Genomic DNA, 19,384 nt, shown 5'->3' with positions numbered 1-19,384 from the left:
GTAAGTGAAAATAAGTTAAAACATCCTTTACAGGGAACAACCTTAATATGGCATTCTTCTACAGATTTTAAGGTGCAATTTTTTAGTTTAACATGTAGCAAAATACAAAAAACATAAAATATACAATGTGCCATAACTTTTGTACAGCCAGATTTTTTTTTCCAAAATGGTAACTTCAGCAAATAAACAGTAATTGTACATTAAAGTGATTGTAAAGACTGTGTTAACATATCTTTACCTTAAAAATCAACAAAACCTGAATGTGGGAAAATGCCTCCCATTAGAACAATGGGCCTCGTACACCAAAGTCTTGTGAAGTTTGTTCTTAAATGTATTTTTGAGAAAGATCCTAAGAAAAAGTCTACGTCAGATTCGTGACGTGTTCTTAAAGCGCAGAACTGTTCTCACCTTTGTTCTCTAAAGTGTGTAGATTCTGTTCTTACCTAAGAACAAATCCCAAATAAGAAAACACTGGTGAGTGTCAGAATCTTTGTAAAACCTGTTTTGTGTGTTTTAAGAAGACATTTTTCTTAAGAACAGTTGGTGAATGAGGCCCAATCTTAATTTAAAGCTGAACCAAATCTGAACATGAGTTTATCAATTACAGGGTGATGATTCATAAGCCTGCTCATCTACATAAAATCTGGAACTTAACTTTGTTCTTCAAACAAGCTCACAAGAAATTCCCTTTTTTGAAAACAAGACATTCTTGTATGTTTATTTGCATTCATTCTGCTGATATATGGGTTTTTAAACACATATATGTGCAGAAGTCTTAAACAGCTAAGCATATATATATATATATATATATATATATATATATATATATATATATATATATATATATATATATATATAATATTACTTAAAGTAACTTTTTACTATATATATATATAGTAAAAAGTTACCTTAAGTTACTCTTTTATTAATACCACAATGGGGCAATTCACCTCCACATTTTACCCATCTGTGCATTGAAACACCCACATACACACCAGTGAACACACACACACTAGGAGGTAGTGAGCACACTTGCCCAGAGTGGTGGGCAGCCCTATCCACAGTGCCCGGGGAGCAGTTAGGGGTTAAGGAAAGGTGCTGGATCAAACTGGCAACCTTCCGGTCACAAGGCTGGTTCCCTAACCTCCAGCCCACGACTGCCCCTGTATTTATATACACACAAATAAACTTTCTAAGGCGCTTATCCTTCTGGGTTGCGGATATATGTATAGATCAAAAATGACTGTTCTACAACTTCCCAGGTTTTTGACTAATGTGTAGGAAGCTGTAGATGATGCTATAATAACTTAAAATACAAAAAAGAATATCTAGAACGCCTTGTATATAAATTGTGGTGATCAAATCTTAGGTAGGTAACTTACTGTTTATCATTTAATAATTTTGTGCTCCCAAAAAAATACAGAACAAACATTATATAAAGCATCTTGAAATACCCTCTGATGTCTAGCATAACATATTCCAAGTGATTCCAAATTATTTTTAAACGCTAACAAATATATATATAAATATATATATATATATATATATATATATATATATATATATATATATATATATAGTTGGTCCTGATATTGTTAGCCCAGTTCTGCTCTGTTTTCCTCCTGGTCATGTACAAAACATACTAAAACAGTACAAACAGTACCAAAGGCACATTTCCTAGATATTACTTCATTCATCAACAGCTAATGCTCTTCTCGTGCTTTCTCTCTCTGCAGATCAGGGGAATGGTGGAGAGCAATGTCTCTGAGCAGTGGTGAAGAAGGCTTCATCCCCAGTAACTATGTAGCTAAAGACACACTTCAAACTGAAGAGTAAGTATGCAGTATTGACACTATTCTGTTCAGCACAGACAGTATACTTAATATGACACTACATACAAAGTACATCCAGGCCAAGGCTACACAAAATGGACAAAATCCCTTCAATTCTGTCACATATCACATGTGATTTGCCTTTTCTCAGTTACAGAAAAGTTGGGATAGTGTGGGAAAAATATATGAAAAGAGAAAGCAGTGATTTGTAAAAGTACTTTGATCTGTAGTTGAATGAAAACAGTACAAAAACAAGATATTCTTGTTACAGACAAGAACCAAGAACGTGGGCAATTTAAGACTAGGAACATTGTGAAGTGTTAAAAAACATCTTAAACAGGTGATGCAATCATGCAAGGCTATAAAAGCAGTATCTAGGAAAGGGTTAGTCCTTTATGAGCAAGGATGGGTTGAGGCTCGTCACTTTGCTACTAATTCATCAGCAAAGAATCCAACAGTATAAAAGTAATGTTCTTCAACATGTAATTACAAGGATATTAGGTAATCCACTCTATATTGAGCGTCGTTACATTAAAATATGTAGTGTATGAAATGTTTCTGTGCATAAAAGGCAAGGGCAAAAACCACAACTGATTCCCTGTGACCTTCGATCCCTCAGACATCATTGTTGGGCATGTTTGGCACAACTGGCATGTTTCTGTGACGTGTACCACCACATCGTTGGGGAATACTTTCACAAACTGCTGCCTATAAATATTCTTCGTTGCTGCCTCCACACATGCAAGTTATGATGCTCAGTGGAAATCATACGTTAACAGCGTTCAGAAACACTGCCAACTTCTTTGGGCTTGGGCTCATCTGAAACGGAACACAAATGCACAGTGTAATGTGTACTGTGGTCTAACGAGTCAACCTTACAGACTGTTTACGGAAATGATGGACGAGTAGAATTAAAAGAATTGAACGGCCATCTAGATTGTTATCTGTGAGGGCAGCATTGATGTTGAACATGATTACGCATTGCATGGCTGCGTAATCAGAGAGTGCAAGTGCTAGACTGGGCAGCTTGCAGTACAGACCTGTCTCCCACTGAAAACTTGTGTCATGTTATTAAGCTCAAAATATGACAACAAAGGCCCCTTACCCAGCTGAAGCATTGAATAACACACAAATTGTATTATACATAATTATTACATAAATTATGCTTTCAAAACTGGATCAATTTGTGAGTTCAATCCCCAAATGATTAACACATGTTGTAGCAAAAAGAAAAGGTGACGTAACACAGTGGTACATGCTCCTGTCCCAGCTTTTGAGGAACTGCTGCATGCTTCAAATTTGGAAAAAACCTAACTTAATACTAGTGTAACAAAATTTACAAATCACTGCTTTCTGCTTTTATTATAATGTACATATTATTTTTTAATGGGTTTGCATCAAAACATGGATTAACTCTGGATGTGGCAAAGCTTAAAGCTTGAACCTTAAAGGTTAAAGCTTGTTCTGCATCATTTGGACCAGAATTGCTTACTCCTCAAGATCTGTGACTCACCAAGACGTTCACAGCACCCAGTAAACAATTTTGTGTTTGGTTAGAGGGCTGATTTGCATATTGCAGCCTTTTGTGATATCAGCATTACGTGGACCAATATTGCAATAACAATTAACAAATGGCATACAGTCAGATAATATGCAAAAGTTGAGCTCCCCTGGTCAAATTCCATGTTTTGTTGATTTTCTAAATGAAAATAAGTGAGCAAATCCTCTACAGAGAACACACTTCAGGCATAATGCATGGGGCACTGAAACTACATTGATTATCTCATTAGCATTAATACACTCTCAGAAATAAAGGTAGTGAACTGTCACTGGGGCAGTACCCCTCTTGTCACTGGGGTGGGACCCTCAAGGTACATCTCAGTACCTTTAGTCAGGGAACATAACGGTACCATAATGATATTTTTTAAGTTGTGTTGACTCCACACACCCCGTCTCGTCTCCAGCTTTTATTTTATTGTTCTGTTTAAAAACATTCGGTTTTGAACTTACATAAATGCATACTTTTCACCTGGAAAAACTTATTTAAGGTGCACAATCAGACCTTAAAACAGGGAACATTTATATTGTTTGCACCTTGATGAACACTAAATGTACCTGCACAGACATTTTAATTCCACCAGGGTAGAAATATAGAAATAGCAGTGATTTCACATTGGTTTAACAAGCTTTGACCAGAGGGAAATTAGTCTACTATATGACAAGTCAATATTCTGCATATATATATGTGTATATATATATATGTGTGTGTGTGTGTGTGTGTGTGTGTGTGTGTGTGTGTGTGTGTGTGTGTGTCTTTCAGCTGGTTCTTCAAAGGAGTGAGCAGGAAAGATGCAGAAAGACAGCTACTGGCCCCTGGAAATAAAATGGGCTCTTTCATGATCCGAGACAGTGAGACTACCAAAGGTGAGTTAACCATACATGCTGGGTAGAGACTGTGTATTAATACCAGTATAAGGTTGATATTAACAGAAAATGCTGGATCAGATATCGGAGGGATGAGAAAAGAATTAATGTGATCCGATTCTGTAACAAATCTAACCCGAAGTGGCATATTTTCACAGTTGTGACAAAACCTTTTATACCTAGTAATAGTTGCATTTATCTATGCCACAGCAAATCACACGAGTGTTCTGCACAAAAGGAGACAACCTGATATGTTTTTTGGCTTTTTTTGGCTTTTTTCAGTGTCATATTATCACTAACGATGAAGGTGCACTTTCCTACGCTGGGTTTAATGTTACCCTACTTAAACACAACATGAGTTTCGATATCTGTATGCTAAGTAATCACGTATAATCACGCCCATTCTGTCCATCCCTCACTGTTTCCATTCTGGTAAGTTCCATTCTGAGACTATAAGAACGATAAGGCATTTTTGTGAAGGCTTGCCTGCATTTCATCAGTATTACTGTAATTAGCAGGCTTTGAATCACATTAAAATTAAGGTGGCAGAGCCACAGTGGAATTCATTTCTGTTTGCTTTTTTGCGTCACGACGCCCACCCTGTTTTCCTCCAAACGCTCCAAACCGTTCCACCCATTTTTGCGCAGTTTTCAAAGCTGAACTAGAGGTATGCTTATCTGAAAATAGGGGGATGTCATTACTCTGTACTAGTCTTTGAAAAAAGAATATCAGATCATATCGGCTGAGTTTCAAGTATCACTGTCGGAAAAGAAAAAAATGTTACAGTGCCGTCTCTATTTTCGATTCCAGTTCTCCTGCCTCTCTTGTATATATATGATATAGATATATATATATAGATGTATGATACCGTGATACATGACTGCCTAAATTAAGAAGTGGAGTGGTTACTCTGTCGTTCTGTGATTAGATAAAGAAGACAAATAGTGGATGTGTTTTTTTTTTCACTGCGGATGTTTGAAAGCATTTGAAAGTTGTAATTTGCTGTAAGTCTTGTAATTTGTTGCTGTCATATGAAAACCCTGTAACTTATTTTTTATTTTTTGCTTTCTATTGCTTTACAAACTTGGGAACCCTCAGGGCCTTCTTGGCCTTCAGAGGAAGCCTAATAATTTTTATGAAGCAAAAAAAAAATGTCCTGTTGAAAATTGTCCAATTAGGATTATTTCCTTCGTAGTTTCTAAGCAGATACAACCAAGCTAGCTATTCCATTGGTTGGCCTAGCACATCAGATTAACTGCCATCATAATTAGAAATAGACAGTGGAGTCAACTAATCATGTTTTGATTTCACTCTGACCAGGTTTTGGTCAGTTGTTAGAAATGGAAAACAGTGGCAGCTCTATGTCAAGCCTCCTTACTGAGCCACGGTAACACTGCTACACAAGGTAGCATGATGATATCTGTTACACGCTTCAAAATGAACATAGATTGTCTTTTACAAGCTTCAGATCTCCATGTTTGATCTAGAATGGCCAAAAAGTGTTTAGGCTAGCACAAATTAGCCTTTCCATCAAAGTGGGTTTAGACATTTGTGGCCTGAACTGAAGGCCTAGTTTTAATAGTCACAGTTAACAACTGGTTTTACTTCAATAGAAAATGCAAAGTTTTCTTTATTTGTGAACATTTCCTGACATTCCATGACTAAATCCCATTAAAATATTTTTTAATAGGAGAAATCCATTGATCAATAGAGATGATCAGAGTATTTACATGGAATAAAATACACACACTAAAGTTAAAGATCTTCTCCTTCTAAATTTACCATTTTTAAGAGATGTTTTGTCCCAGCCAGCAAAATATTGAGAAGATTGTAAACATTCTGTTAGCTTGGCCGTCTGACCTAATTCCAAATTTAGACGGTAATATTTATAGAGGTCTAGAGGTCTGTACATCAGTACCACATCAGATTTCAGTGCTGCTTGGGTCAGACCACAAAGACCATTTGCAGCTGCTGATAAAACAGCTTGGCCAGACCTGAATTGACATCATCCACAACTCCCGTCCCACAGGAAGCTACTCTCTGTCTGTCCGGGACAGTGACCCCCAAGCGGGCGACACAGTCAAGCATTACAAGATCCGCACTCTGGACAATGGTGGTTTCTACATTTCACCTAGAATCACATTCAGCACCCTGCAGGAGCTCGTCGCCCATTACAAGAGTAAGTACACACCTGTTGATACACACACACACACACACACACACACACAAACTCTTGTCACGCTATGTTTATGGGATTTTAAATCCCATCCAAAGCTAACCCCTGACCTTTAGCTCAGTAACCGAAAGTCTCCTTTGTTTCTCCACATAAATACTGAATCGGTGCCGTTAGTCACACTAATTGTATTCATAGTATTTGATTATGTCATTAAAAATGCCACATCCAATTTTGGAAGGCAAGCTGTAATTCTGACTAAGCTCTGATATAGTTTGTCTCATCAGCATTGCTGCAGCTACAACCCTGTAGGTGGATGACGACAAAGTCAGTAGACCAGAATGACCGCAAAAAGGATGAGAAGATAATTAGTAACTTAGATACAGTCTCTAGAAAATGCTTTGATCAGGAGATAAGTGTGATTAGTGTACTAGATCTGTATGATTCAAAATTCCTATGCATGAGGTTTTACAAAAAATGAATAAAACAGCTACCAAAAGTGCCAAAGCTCTTAATTAAAAACAAGATTAACCCATTAAGATCTCAGGCTTTTTTACATACTAAAGCTTATTATTTAGTAACTACAGGGACTACAATGCAAACTGCCTAAGCTAGTCTAAGGTTATAGAAGTGTGTAGTAAAACTTTGGGCCCGCCAATCGGCACTGGCCATTAAAGGGGTTAAACTGGAATTGGCTTCTTATTGGAATGTTCCATTCCACGTTAAATTGTACAGTGGTTACAATTAGGCACAGCATACATAGAATGACCTAGATAACAAGAGGATAGCAGACCACTGTCAGCCCGCTGACAAAAGCTGGCAGCCCACTGGCTTTTTGCTCTGGTTTTCTGGGCACCCACTAGTGGTTAAGCAGAGTGTTAGACTAAATGCCACCTTTCATCACTCATTTTCCACTCACAGTCCAATTTACTTGGTTTTCATTCACTTCCTATTTTCGTTATTGTCAGCAAGATTTTCAACTAAATCACTTTATATGAAGCCTAGTCATCATTTTTTTCCCTAAGCTGTTTGTAATATTTGTCTTCATGACAAATCATGACAATCAAAAAATTATTCAAATATTTTTAATAGGATTTTTTAAAGCACTATTTTAAATGCACATAGTCTTTTTCATTAGAATATTCTCAATAAATACATCAATAATCAGGAAATACCTTAAACTTTCGCTTGAAAATTTAAAGGTCAGCTAATGAGCAGCACAGCAAAACCACTTTAGCTGCTGGACTGTTGAACTTGTCTCACTGGCCGATCTAATGCTGTGTCCCAAACCACACATTTCTATACCTACTACACTCATGAGTGCACTTCTAATGGTACAGCACTGTTTTTTAAATATTATTCAGTGTACTAGGATGTGGTTTGGGACAGAGCAGAAGTAATGCAGTGGGAAAGCTCAGCCATTTGGACTTCAGCTTTCATTTGTTATCACTTGTAATATTACTAAATTAATCATTTTTTGCAAATATCTCACATTTTTTTCCAGCTTTCTAGTTTCCATGAAATTGCACCAGACTAGCAGGACTAAGACTAATGGAATACATTATATATCAGTTTTCAGTTGTTAGGAATCAGTTTTCAAAATTTGGATGCATTTGTCTGAAACCAAATCTAGGCTGACAGATTTGGTTTCAGATAAATGCATCCAAATTTTGAAAACTGATTCCTAACATTTGAAAACTGATCGCAAACATTTGAACAGTGATTCCAAATATTTGAAAATCGATTCCAAACATTTGAACAATGATTCCAAAATGTTTGAACAGGGATTCCAAACTTTGGAACAGTGATTCCAAACTTTGGAACAGTGATTCCAAATTTTTGAACAATGATTTCAAAATTTTTAAGTGATTCCAAACTTTTGAAAATTGATACCAAGTTTTTATTTTTTTTTTTATTTGTTCTTAGTCTAGTCATTAGCATTTATTAAGACAGTAGTGTTCATATTGTCTAGCATCACCTGAACATATTTACTTTCTACTGACAATCCTGAACTTTTTTTCACGTACACTGTGCATGAAAAGGTCAGTAGGTTCAGGATGTACTAAACAATTTGCTAGTCTGTGCAATGCTGTTCTACCTGCATCACTTCACTCAAAACTCAGTGTTAGAGTTTTAGCTTAAAAACAAAGACAACAAAAAAATGTACACCAATTAATGCTGTTGTTTACAGCACCCCCTGCTGGTGGTATGTGTTTCAATCAGGCTTCCATAAAGAAATATCACATTTCCCTTTCAGTCTAAACAAGAATAGCAGTCACTTTGGCTGCAGCCTCTAGTCAAAGACCTCTCTCTGCTTGTATATGATGTTTTCTCCTCTTAGCGCAGCGGCCTGGATTTGACAGATTGACAGAGATGAGTGACAACAGAAGTGCTGAGCTGTCTCTTTGTGCTTGTGTCCACAGAGCAGGGAGATGGTCTGTGTCAGTCCCTCACTAATCCCTGCATCAGTGCCAAACCCCAGAAACCATGGGAGAAGGATGCCTGGGAGATCCCACGAGAGTCCCTCAAGCTGGACAAACGTCTGGGGGCCGGCCAGTTTGGAGAGGTTTGGATGGGTAAGATTTGTTCCTGCTGAGTGTCATGTAAAAAGGTAGCTTGGTGTAATTTGGCCAGCACGGTTTTCCATAATGATATGTTTTTATCAGACGACCTTGACTAGGCGCAGATGCTGGCATTACACTAAGTACAGTACACTGTCAGGCTGTTTTGTTACTCGCTATCATGATATTGGCCTTTGCAATACTGATGTGAAAACGGTTGCAATTGAGCCCTCTTACCGCCAATATTTTTACTGTGTGCTGTGAGCATATTGACCAATCACAGTTCCAGATGAGTGAATAATGTTGGTCAAAATAATACAAGCCAGTCAGGTCATATCGTGTTATTTGCTCACCACTCCATGCATATCACCATTGCAATATGCTGCACTACTAGTATTCTACCCTCATTGTGAAGCCCAGCCAGACTATATTTGGCCTCTCAACAAATGCAAAGGAGATAAAGCCCTGATTTCAGTTTGACATCTCATTTGCAGCCACATACAACAAGCACACCAAGGTGGCAGTGAAGACTATGAAGCCAGGCAGTATGTCTGTGGAAGCTTTCCTCATGGAAGCGAACCTCATGAAGAGTCTGCAGCACGACAAGCTGGTCCGCCTCAACGCTGTAGTTACCAAAGAGGAGCCCATCTACATCATCACAGAGTTCATGGAGAAAGGTATGTGCATAATTAGCTAGTTATGGGCAGTATGATCATATGTTATCATGTAAACAACCAGTGTATAGTAACTGCACAGGCAACATATTATCAAATGGTTCATTTTGGCAAACACTCAATAGCCTTAATTAAATGCGATGCTGTAAATGAAGGTTTTGGTTCTAAAACACATTATAGACCACAGATTTTTTCTATTTTTTCAAGATATAAGGTGTTAGGAGTGCACTTTACAGATACGACAGATGTCAGTGCTATATTAGGATTAATACCACCTTTACCGGAGAAATAAAAATATGATTTCCATTATAAATCAGCCGTTATTCTTTTAAAAAATTGTTATATTACATCCAAAATTGTTACAGCTGGATATACAGTAATTTGGAATTAAACTCTTCAAATGTTTCAATTTTTATGTATCAGCACCAGCAGATTTGTACATGAAAAATATCAGAAATCAGCATTTTCATATCAGTGCATCCCTAATTCTTGAAAGATATTATTTACGATACATAAAATGTATCGCAAAATTTAGTTTTTATGCTGTTTGTGAAGTCGGCTGGTGCATTTCCGTCTGTTCCGATACTGTGATACATATCATCGTTTGTAAAAATGTCTTTGAGTATTTTGATGAATAGGGATGTGAACTGTGAGCCGAAACAGATTTCCGATATTTTTCATTTTTTTATTCATCATTTTTTAAATGATTGCTTTGATTTCTTGCTTTGAACATTGCTAAGACAGTTTGTGTTGAATGTCAGAACAAATATTTTCTATAAGGTTTAAGTCTGGACTCTGACCAGGCCAAAACCTTCAATATAAACTATTATACAGGGTGATTAAAAAGGATTCATCCGATTTCAAAATGATTTATTTCACTTGTAAATCATTACAGATCAGTGCAGTAAACTGTAAATGGTTTAAATGAGCATAAAGTTTATTATGTAATTGTACAAGGTCTCAGTATGAACCTCCTCCAGCTGTACAGACAACATCAACACCATAGTCAAATTCATCCCATACTGGATTGAGCATGTCGGGTGTCGCTGCACTCACGGCTCTTTCAGTGCGATTTCCGAGATCATCCAGTGTTGTGGAACCAACGACGAACGCTCTGAGCTGTTGGAGCTTCACTGCCCACGAAAATCACACTGCACAGTTATGACGGATTCACTCTTACTGAAGTGGCGAACGCAGAACGCTTTCTGCTCAGGGGTCTCATCTCCTCTCAGACTGAAGGGAGCCATCTTCCACTGACAGTCAGAAACTCTATGACCCCCTCTTTCAATTAGATTGTGATTGGTTCCTAGGCACCTCACGGTTGTAAAAATATGGCACTTTGAAATCGGATATATCTTTTTGAATCACCCTGTATTTTGGGCTTGCCTGATTTTTTTGCACGGGAGTGTACATATCTCCTGATGCCAATACATGTACCTTCATTAGCATTACAGAGTACTGTAACACTTATTTGTAGAGGGTTATGACTGCAGTAAAATGCTTATGCTTTTTGTCTCATGTCGATATTTTTTAAAGCAATTATCTGCCAATACCGAAATGATTCCGATATCATTGTGCATAATAATAAAAAATTTGCAATATCGCCCACCCTTAGTGAAAGTCAGTGTATTTATAATGAATTATGAGTTTGTACATTTGTTTATGTGCTCTTTACAGGCAGTTTACTGGACTTCCTCAAGAGTGACGAAGGGAATCGTCTCCAGCTGCCCAAACTGATAGACTTCTCCGCACAGGTATGTGAGCTTCTCTAGCTCGCTATCGTCCTCCAGTTCCTCTCCCATCTTTTCACGTGTAGAACACCATGTGTCTGGCACATTTGCCTTTGATGTACAAAGCAGGTTTGTCCTGTTAGTTTTTAAATTTCAATATTCAAATCTGATAATCAACAGCCGCCTCTGTGTGCATATGTGAGCACACTGGGTTTGTGTGTAGTGATGGGTTGAGTGTATTAAAAGACAGAGACACCTTCATAATATTAAACAGTAACAGAGCTACAGCAGGAAAATATGCAGCACGATAAATAAAACCCGTTCATAAAGTCCATGTGGTGGCGATTAGCGCACTGACACCTTCCTAACTCTGCGGTATTTTCACGTGTCCTGAGCAAGACTCAACCAAAATCCACATGTATATGAGGTCATACACTTTAAAGAGCTCCTCCAAGTGAAGCTTTGGTAGGTTGCCAAAATGGACATGATGAAACAAAATGAAACGAAAACAAAATGAAAAAGAAAATCAAAATTCCTAAATTTTAAGGGAAGAAGTGCTGATAAATAATGGTATATCATTTGGTAAAGATGCTCTTGAAGTTTTAATCAAGAAACAAAGTTTGGAAAATATTGTTAATGCTAGAGAGAAAGTGAACTTTTAATTGTAGAATTTATATTTGCATCATTTCTCATTGGTAAGAATTCCATCCTTGAAAAACGAGCCTTCTAAATAATAAACAGAGACACAAATACCAACATAACAAATGAACACTCAAGTATTCAAATTATTCAGGCCAGCCCTATCAACAACAACTTTTATATCACTGTTGTCAGAAGAAAACCTCGTATCTCCAAAATGGTAACTTTACAGGAGAAGGAAAAAACCTAGTTTAGTTTTAATGTAAGTCAATGGAACCAGACTTTTATCCAAGTCATTTTGGGTTGTTTCTTTTGGTCCGTTATTCATGAAATTTACACCTAATGTAAAGGACGCCAGGCATTTTCGAATTATGTCAAAAACTGAAAAACGACAAAAATAGAGATACAAGGTTTTCTTCCGACAGCAGCGATATGCGCTTTAATATGTGAAAATAACCTCAATCGTGTTTTCTCTGCCTCTTCTCTCTGTAGACTGCTGAAGGCATGGCCTACATCGAACGAAGGAACTACATCCACAGAGACCTGCGGGCCGCCAACATCCTGGTCAACAAGAGTCTGGTGTGCAAGATCGCTGACTTTGGCTTAGCCCGTATCATAGAAGACAATGAATATACAGCTAGAGAGGGTGAGCCATTCCTCCGCTCTCAAATCTTTCCCATTAAAAGCAAATTTATATCCGATATTAAGTGCAATTAATAACCTTGACAGAATTGGTTTGAAGGACTGAACTGATATTGCATTGCCACATCTTTGCCATAAGGGGGCAGTATATTTCAAAGGCTCATCTGTGTACTCTCCCATGAAAGGTGCCAAGTTTCCTATTAAGTGGACCGCACCAGAGGCCATTAACTACGGCTCCTTTACCATCAAGTCAGATGTGTGGTCATTCGGCATTCTGCTCACCGAGATCATCAGCTATGGCCGGACACCGTACCCAGGTCAGCACTGCCAACCGGCGCTAATGAACATAACACTGTTGTCAGAAGAAAACTTCATATCTCCAAAGTGGTAACTTTACAGGAGAAGGAAAAAATATACTTTACTTTTAATGTAAGTCAATGGAACCAGACGTTTTTCTAAGTCATTTTGGGTCGTTTCTTTTAGCCCATTCTTTATGAAATTTACACACAATGTAAAGTGAAACAGGTATTTTCAAATTATGTCAAAAACTGAAAAACGTCAAAAAATGGAGATGCGAGGTTTTCTTCCGACAACAGCGATAAGCACAGCAACTTATCATAGAAGTAGTGCTGTTGATTTCATAGCAGGTTGTGTAAAGTTCTCTGTAATACTATTTGTAAAGCCCAATTTTGATAGACATCCAATATGATGGTTTTACAGTGTTCTAAGAGGCAGTTTGATCAGCATGAACTCTCTAGTTTGGATACCAGCACCAGTTCTCCCCTTTACCATTCAACACACACTCCTCTCCCCTGATGAAATGCAGTCATGGAAAATTTAAATTTTGCGTTTTATGTACAGTGCCAACAGCTCGACCACTTGACAACTCCTGACAAAGGTTAAAACCGGCCACCTGACAGACTGTGCAGGCTCATAACCTAGTGCCTAGACTTTTTACTTCACTTTCTTTTATGCTTTACTTTTTCTTCAACTTAACAAACAAGGCGAGCAGTGAGACACATCAGCAGGGTGGACCAAGTACAGTATCACTTTATTTGGACAGCTCACTGTAGATGTTTTGTAGATTGCATTAAACCTACATTCAACTTAATATCTGTTCAATTTACTTTAATTTTCACTAATCCTAAACCTGGCCCTGACACTAACCCTAACCTCAACGTCATCTCCAAACCGAATCCTAACCTTGGTCCAGATCCTAACCTTAACCCCAACATTCTTGAGTATCTGCTGAGTTTCACCAGATAGTTTATCAACAGTTTGAACATCTTTATCTACAACTCAAATAAGGTGAGCCCTAAATAAAACTCCTGTACTTGAGCAAAAGTAGAAATGCTCCTCTTAAAATATTAAGATACTAAAAGTAGAAGTTCTTTTTATGTTTCTTTTTATGAGAAAAAAGTGCAAAAGTGCTTGTTTTTAAGTCTAAAGCTCTGTTCACATTACAAGCCTCATTTCTCAAATCCATTTTTTTTGCTCAAATCCGATCTCTCTGACACGATGGTTCACACTCGTTTAGCTAAGTGATTCAAATCTGTCATTAATGTGACGAACCGGCGTCCTGAAACGACCCTCATGAGCTCATCCTACTCAGTAACGTCACGTGAATGAATCACGTGCATCATCAGCAAACAGACTAACGAGCAGAACGAGCTTCGCTGAGAAGATAATTAACTCTGATCAGCTCTCAGCTTCATTATTAGAGCGAGACGAAGGAGAAAAAGGTGAGATGAGCTGCTTTTCCACCGTTTACAGGCTTTAACGTCTGTTCGGCGCTGCTGCCATGGTAACACTGAATGATGGCGCAGCGGTGGAGGAAAAGCATATGAATTCTTATCTGAGCGTCAAATTAAGGTCGCATGGCCACGAATCGGATACATATCCAATCTAGGACCGCATATGAAAGTGGCTCAGGTCAGATTTGAAAATATCAGATTTGCGTGTCCACACAGCTCTGAAAACATCAGATCTGAGTCGCATTAGGGCAAAAAATCGGATTTGTGCCGCTTCGACTTGGTAATGTGAACGTGGCCTAAGTAGGATTGGGCAATATGGCAAAAATATAACCTCACAGTACTTAAACACAACGGCCCTTGCGTTAAAAGAGAGCACAGATTTGACCGACTTTAATGACGTTGGACTACTTAGTGTCTGATTCATGTAAAATTAAACTCTTGTACGACATGGAAACAAACAGAGATCTGAGCACAAATGAACCAGCTTCAGTGCATGAAAACAAGCACCAGCCTTTGAGTGCCTCATTTACATATCATTTACATGAAGCTTGGCCCAATTCATGTAGATGTTTCAGTAGGGAGCCAATAAAAATACAGCATTCAGCAGCTCGTCAGCCAATAGCTGTGCTCATTGGTGGAGTTTGAGGTTGAACAATGAGTGCGGTGCTCCCCCTACTGACCAAAATGTATAGTGTTACAATTACTTTGACTGGAAAGAGTAAAACGTGAAGTAAACAAATCATCATAGGTGTTTGAGACAGTAGAATGATGTGATTTTGTAGTGTGATTATTTTCCTAAAATAACATGTTTAATCGCTGGATTATTGCAGTGTATGAGATGCTACTGCTTCTGTATTTTTGGTGGTGTCTGTAGGATAAAACAAAAGCACAGTGTTAAAGGTCTTTAAATGAACATGGCATAGTTGCCCCATTTGTTTATACCAAAGTGCATGCTAAGTAAGTACATCCACTTTTGTACAGGATTGCCATCTGCACAAATGATTAGTTATATTGTTGTTTTCTGTTTTTCTTCTCATTATTGGTGTTGTAGATGATATTAATAATAGTTTCGTTTTTCAGTTACACACACTTCTACCGAGTTTGATCGTACAGATAAGATAAAAATTTTGAACAGATAAAAAAGAACCTGTGATGTCATATTTTAAAAATACTATCAAAACCTCTCAGTACAGCCATTCTAATTTAATGTCTCTGATACCAAACTGCACTAAATCTGGTTAAACAGGATTTATTATCTTCTCTTTGTGATGAAACATGCAACTGAATAATGTTCTTTAGGTACTGATGACACCCACAATATTGTTTTGTCTTGTTATGTAATTATTCATGATAGCGCTACAATATTGTCTCATATATACACCGATCAGGCATAACATTATGACCACCTCCTTGTTTCTACACTCATTGTCCATTTTATCAGTTCCATTTACTATATAGGTGCACTTTGTAGTATCATCAGTGGTCACAGGACGCTGCTGGCTGTATATTTTTGGTGGGTGGACTATTCTCAGTCTAGCAGTGACACTGAGGTGTTTAAAAACTCCAGCAGCACTGCTGTGTCTGATCCACTCAGACCAGCACAACACACACTAACACACCACCACCATGTCAGTGTTACTGCAGTGCTGAGAACGATCCACCACCCAAATAGTACCTGCTCTGTGAGGGTCCATGGGGGTCCTGACCACTGAAGAACAGGGTAAAAGGGGGCTAACAAAGTATCAGAGAAACAGATGGACTACAGTCTGTAACTGTAGAACTACAAAGTGCACCTATACAGTAAGTGGAGCTGATAAAATGGACAATGAGCGTAGAAACAAGGAGGCGGTCATAATGTTATGTCTGATCGGTGTATAGTGAGGACACTTAATGATGTCTTCCACGTTTGTCAGACAAGTTTAAAAAAATAGATAATTTTGTCCTCTCCTGTGAATTTGCCATATTGGAGTTTTTTGACAGCAACAATATAAATTATTCTACCAACTCATTCGAAAACACATTTCGGACTTTTAACTGACTTGGGCTTTAGACTAAAATCCTTTTGCTTTGAGTGACCCCAGACCCCATGTGTCTAACATAAGGCCTGCGGGCCAGATCAGGCCCATGACACAATACTCTTCAGCACGCAGAAGTATTTTTATTTTCTATTAATATTAGCTCGTTTCACAATGTGCTGCACTACAGTCCCCAGCATGCACTGCAACATAAGATGCTGATACATCTTCATATTCTCGTTTTCCAGCCATGGTAATTATAAATTTAAATTGTTCATTAGTTTTTATCTTTATTTAGTTTTAAATATTTAAAATTTTGGTTTTGGATTTCAGGATGGATTATCAGTTTTAGTTTTCGTTTTGTGGAGCACAATTTTTTTTACTGCTAGTTTTCATTTTAGTTATAGTTTAAGTGAACTCTGATACCCTGGTGCCAGCTTCTCTGGGGGCAGATTTAAGGACAGGGCTGTCTGCAACGTTCTGCAAACTCCATTGTCCCATCACATGAATGTGAACTGGGCTTAAAGTCATTGTGAATCAGAAACCATAATGCATTTTCATAACTTATTTCTGAGTGAAACACGCTGTTAGGGAGGTTCTCTGAGCCAGCTCAGCCTGTCACTCAGTGATGAGAGGTGGGAGAAAGAGGTGAAGCATGATATTATTTTTCCCCAGCTGCTGAATCACAGTGACATAATCAAAAATCAGGACTCATTTTAGAGGCATTATGTTTTGATGGACAGCTATGGAAAAATAAGAATTTGTCTCGTATATACGCCGTGCGCGCACCACTGCGAGTCGCTCTGTGAAGCCAGGAATAGTCATTTAAAAGTCGGGGGCATTGGGTCAGATTTCATAGGGGTTTTTTGGACCACATCATACATCTTTACATCACAGACATAGGCTCAAACATTATACTGGCGAAGATATGATGACACTAGAAGATAATTCACTCACATCCATAGAAATGAATGAACTCTCTCTTTCAACTCATTCACTATCAGCAGATTCATCTGCTCAGGGAAGGGGACCGAAGCACAGCCAACATTAACAAAATATTCTTCCACACGTTTCATGCAGTTACACATTTCCACCAGAGAGGTCTTGAAATCCCTAAATCCCTACCGCTTTAATATGACCACTTCCATGAACAAACAAGGTAGAAAAGGTCCATTTTAATTTCAGCTTGACTTTGAAGTTCAGTGCCACTCAGTGTGCGTGTTTTACTATCCAGGCATGACGAACCCGGAGGTGATCCGCTCTCTGGAGAGAGGTTACCGCATGCAGCGCTTGGACTCCTGCCCCCAGGAGCTGTACGACATCATGCTGGAATGCTGGAAGAACAAGCCAGAAGATAGACCCACCTTCGAGTACCTTCAGAGCGTGCTGGAGGACTTCTACACGGCCACAGAGAGCCAGTACCAACAACAGCCCTGAGCCACTCAGATGTGTGTTTACACATGTAATTCCTCAGGCTAGGCACGTACACCAAGCACACATGTGCATTCATATACATGCAACCATTCAAATGCACTCTGTCGATGAACGACAGCGAATCAGTCAAGATCGGAATCTTAATTTGATCACGCAGAGCCTTTTGCCTTATATCACGTGTTGCATATGATTGCACAAAACTGTACAAAGTCATAATAGAGGTTAGAGAGCTTTTTTATCTTTTGGCATATTTTGTTTGTTTTTCGGTTCTAATGTTTCTCTTTTCTTTGTCAGTGTAAACTGTGGCATTCAGGAAGCCTAGCATCGTTCTTTGACATGCTTGCTGGCGTGAATACTGTGAATAGTATGAATTATAATTTGGATTGTTAATAAGGTACAAGAAAACATTCTAAAACTACAGCCTATATTAGGTTGAAAAGACTCGAGTAAATCTGTGTCCCTGTGCAGCATAACATTACTGATAAAGCTCTTCTTTGAAATCTTTTATATCTATTGGTGAGTAGTTTTTAAGGATAGCTGTGAAAATCATTTTTGAAATGTTATTTCTGTGTATTTCTAGCATTTATAAGTACTGTATGTTCAATAAACTGTACTGCATTAGAGTTGAGCTTTAAATTTGCGCTCATGTTACTTCAGATAAAGAATAGATTCAGATACTTTCTTTTTACCATTATTTGACCTTTCATCTGACCCAACGTGAATTTATGTTATTCTCTGAATTTAGTGCGTTTCTGGTTGAACTTCTGTGCAATAATAAGGGATTGTGTGATTATATTTTACAAACGTTCATTTTAAATCAGCTTTATTTATTTCAGGAGCTCTGATATACTGCCTGAGAATTTTCGAGATGTTGCCTGAACGTCGCCTGTGTTTTTGTTCATTTGTGCATCTCATTTGTATCATCCTTGTCCTAAAATAAAGCGCTTCACAATGAGTCAAGGAAGGAAAAGAATCATTTAAAAAGCAGAATTTAAAGAAAACGTACATCGCTGCTGTCAGACCAAAACCTTGTATCTCCAAAATGGTAATTTTACAGTAGAAAGGGAAAACATACTCTATTTTTAATGTAAGTCAATGGAACCAGACATTTTGGGTCGTTTCTTTTGGTCCATTCGACTTGAAATTTACACACAATGTAAAGGACAACAGGTATTTTTAAATTGGGTCAAAAGCTGAAAAACATCAAAAATTGAGATACAAGGTTTTGGTCCGACAGCAGTGAAATATTTTTAAATGTTCTATATCATTTGTACACAGCAGCAGCCCTTCACTTTGTTTGAGAATTTCACGATGAATGGACCAATAGAAATGCTCCAAATCTTCTTGGAATAAAATCTTTTTTTTCGTATTTACTTATTTACATCCTTTACGTATATTAAAAGTGAAAAAGATTTTTGTCCTCTCCTGTAAAGTTGCCATATTGGAGTTTATTTGACAGCAACAATATAAATTATTTTACCAATTTATTCCATAGTCAGAGTTGAA

General features: G+C 37.9%; 1 protein-coding gene across 2 annotated transcripts in view; it reads left to right on the top strand.

Moving 5' to 3' along the window:
- The window catches only part of hck (HCK proto-oncogene, Src family tyrosine kinase), a 44,237-nt gene extending 25,404 nt beyond the window's left edge, over positions 1 to 18,833 (top strand). For both annotated transcript variants that reach the window (XM_036591637.1, XM_036591638.1), the window contains exons 5-13: positions 1,737 to 1,832; positions 4,153 to 4,256; positions 6,286 to 6,435; positions 8,853 to 9,005; positions 9,485 to 9,667; positions 11,342 to 11,418; positions 12,526 to 12,679; positions 12,861 to 12,992; positions 17,679 to 18,833. In XM_036591637.1, coding sequence (XP_036447530.1) covers positions 1,737 to 1,832; positions 4,153 to 4,256; positions 6,286 to 6,435; positions 8,853 to 9,005; positions 9,485 to 9,667; positions 11,342 to 11,418; positions 12,526 to 12,679; positions 12,861 to 12,992; positions 17,679 to 17,881 — 1,252 coding nt within the window. In that variant the 3' untranslated portion in view covers positions 17,882 to 18,833. The remainder of the gene's footprint in view (positions 1 to 1,736; positions 1,833 to 4,152; positions 4,257 to 6,285; positions 6,436 to 8,852; positions 9,006 to 9,484; positions 9,668 to 11,341; positions 11,419 to 12,525; positions 12,680 to 12,860; positions 12,993 to 17,678) is intronic.
- Positions 18,834 to 19,384: the final 551 nt, after the last annotated feature.

This window comes from Colossoma macropomum, unplaced genomic scaffold, assembly GCF_904425465.1.
Source record: "Colossoma macropomum unplaced genomic scaffold, Colossoma_macropomum, whole genome shotgun sequence".
Taxonomy (NCBI): domain Eukaryota; kingdom Metazoa; phylum Chordata; class Actinopteri; order Characiformes; family Serrasalmidae; genus Colossoma; species Colossoma macropomum.
Note: the sequence above shows the minus strand (reverse complement) of the source record. Positions and strands in the feature narration are given on the sequence as shown.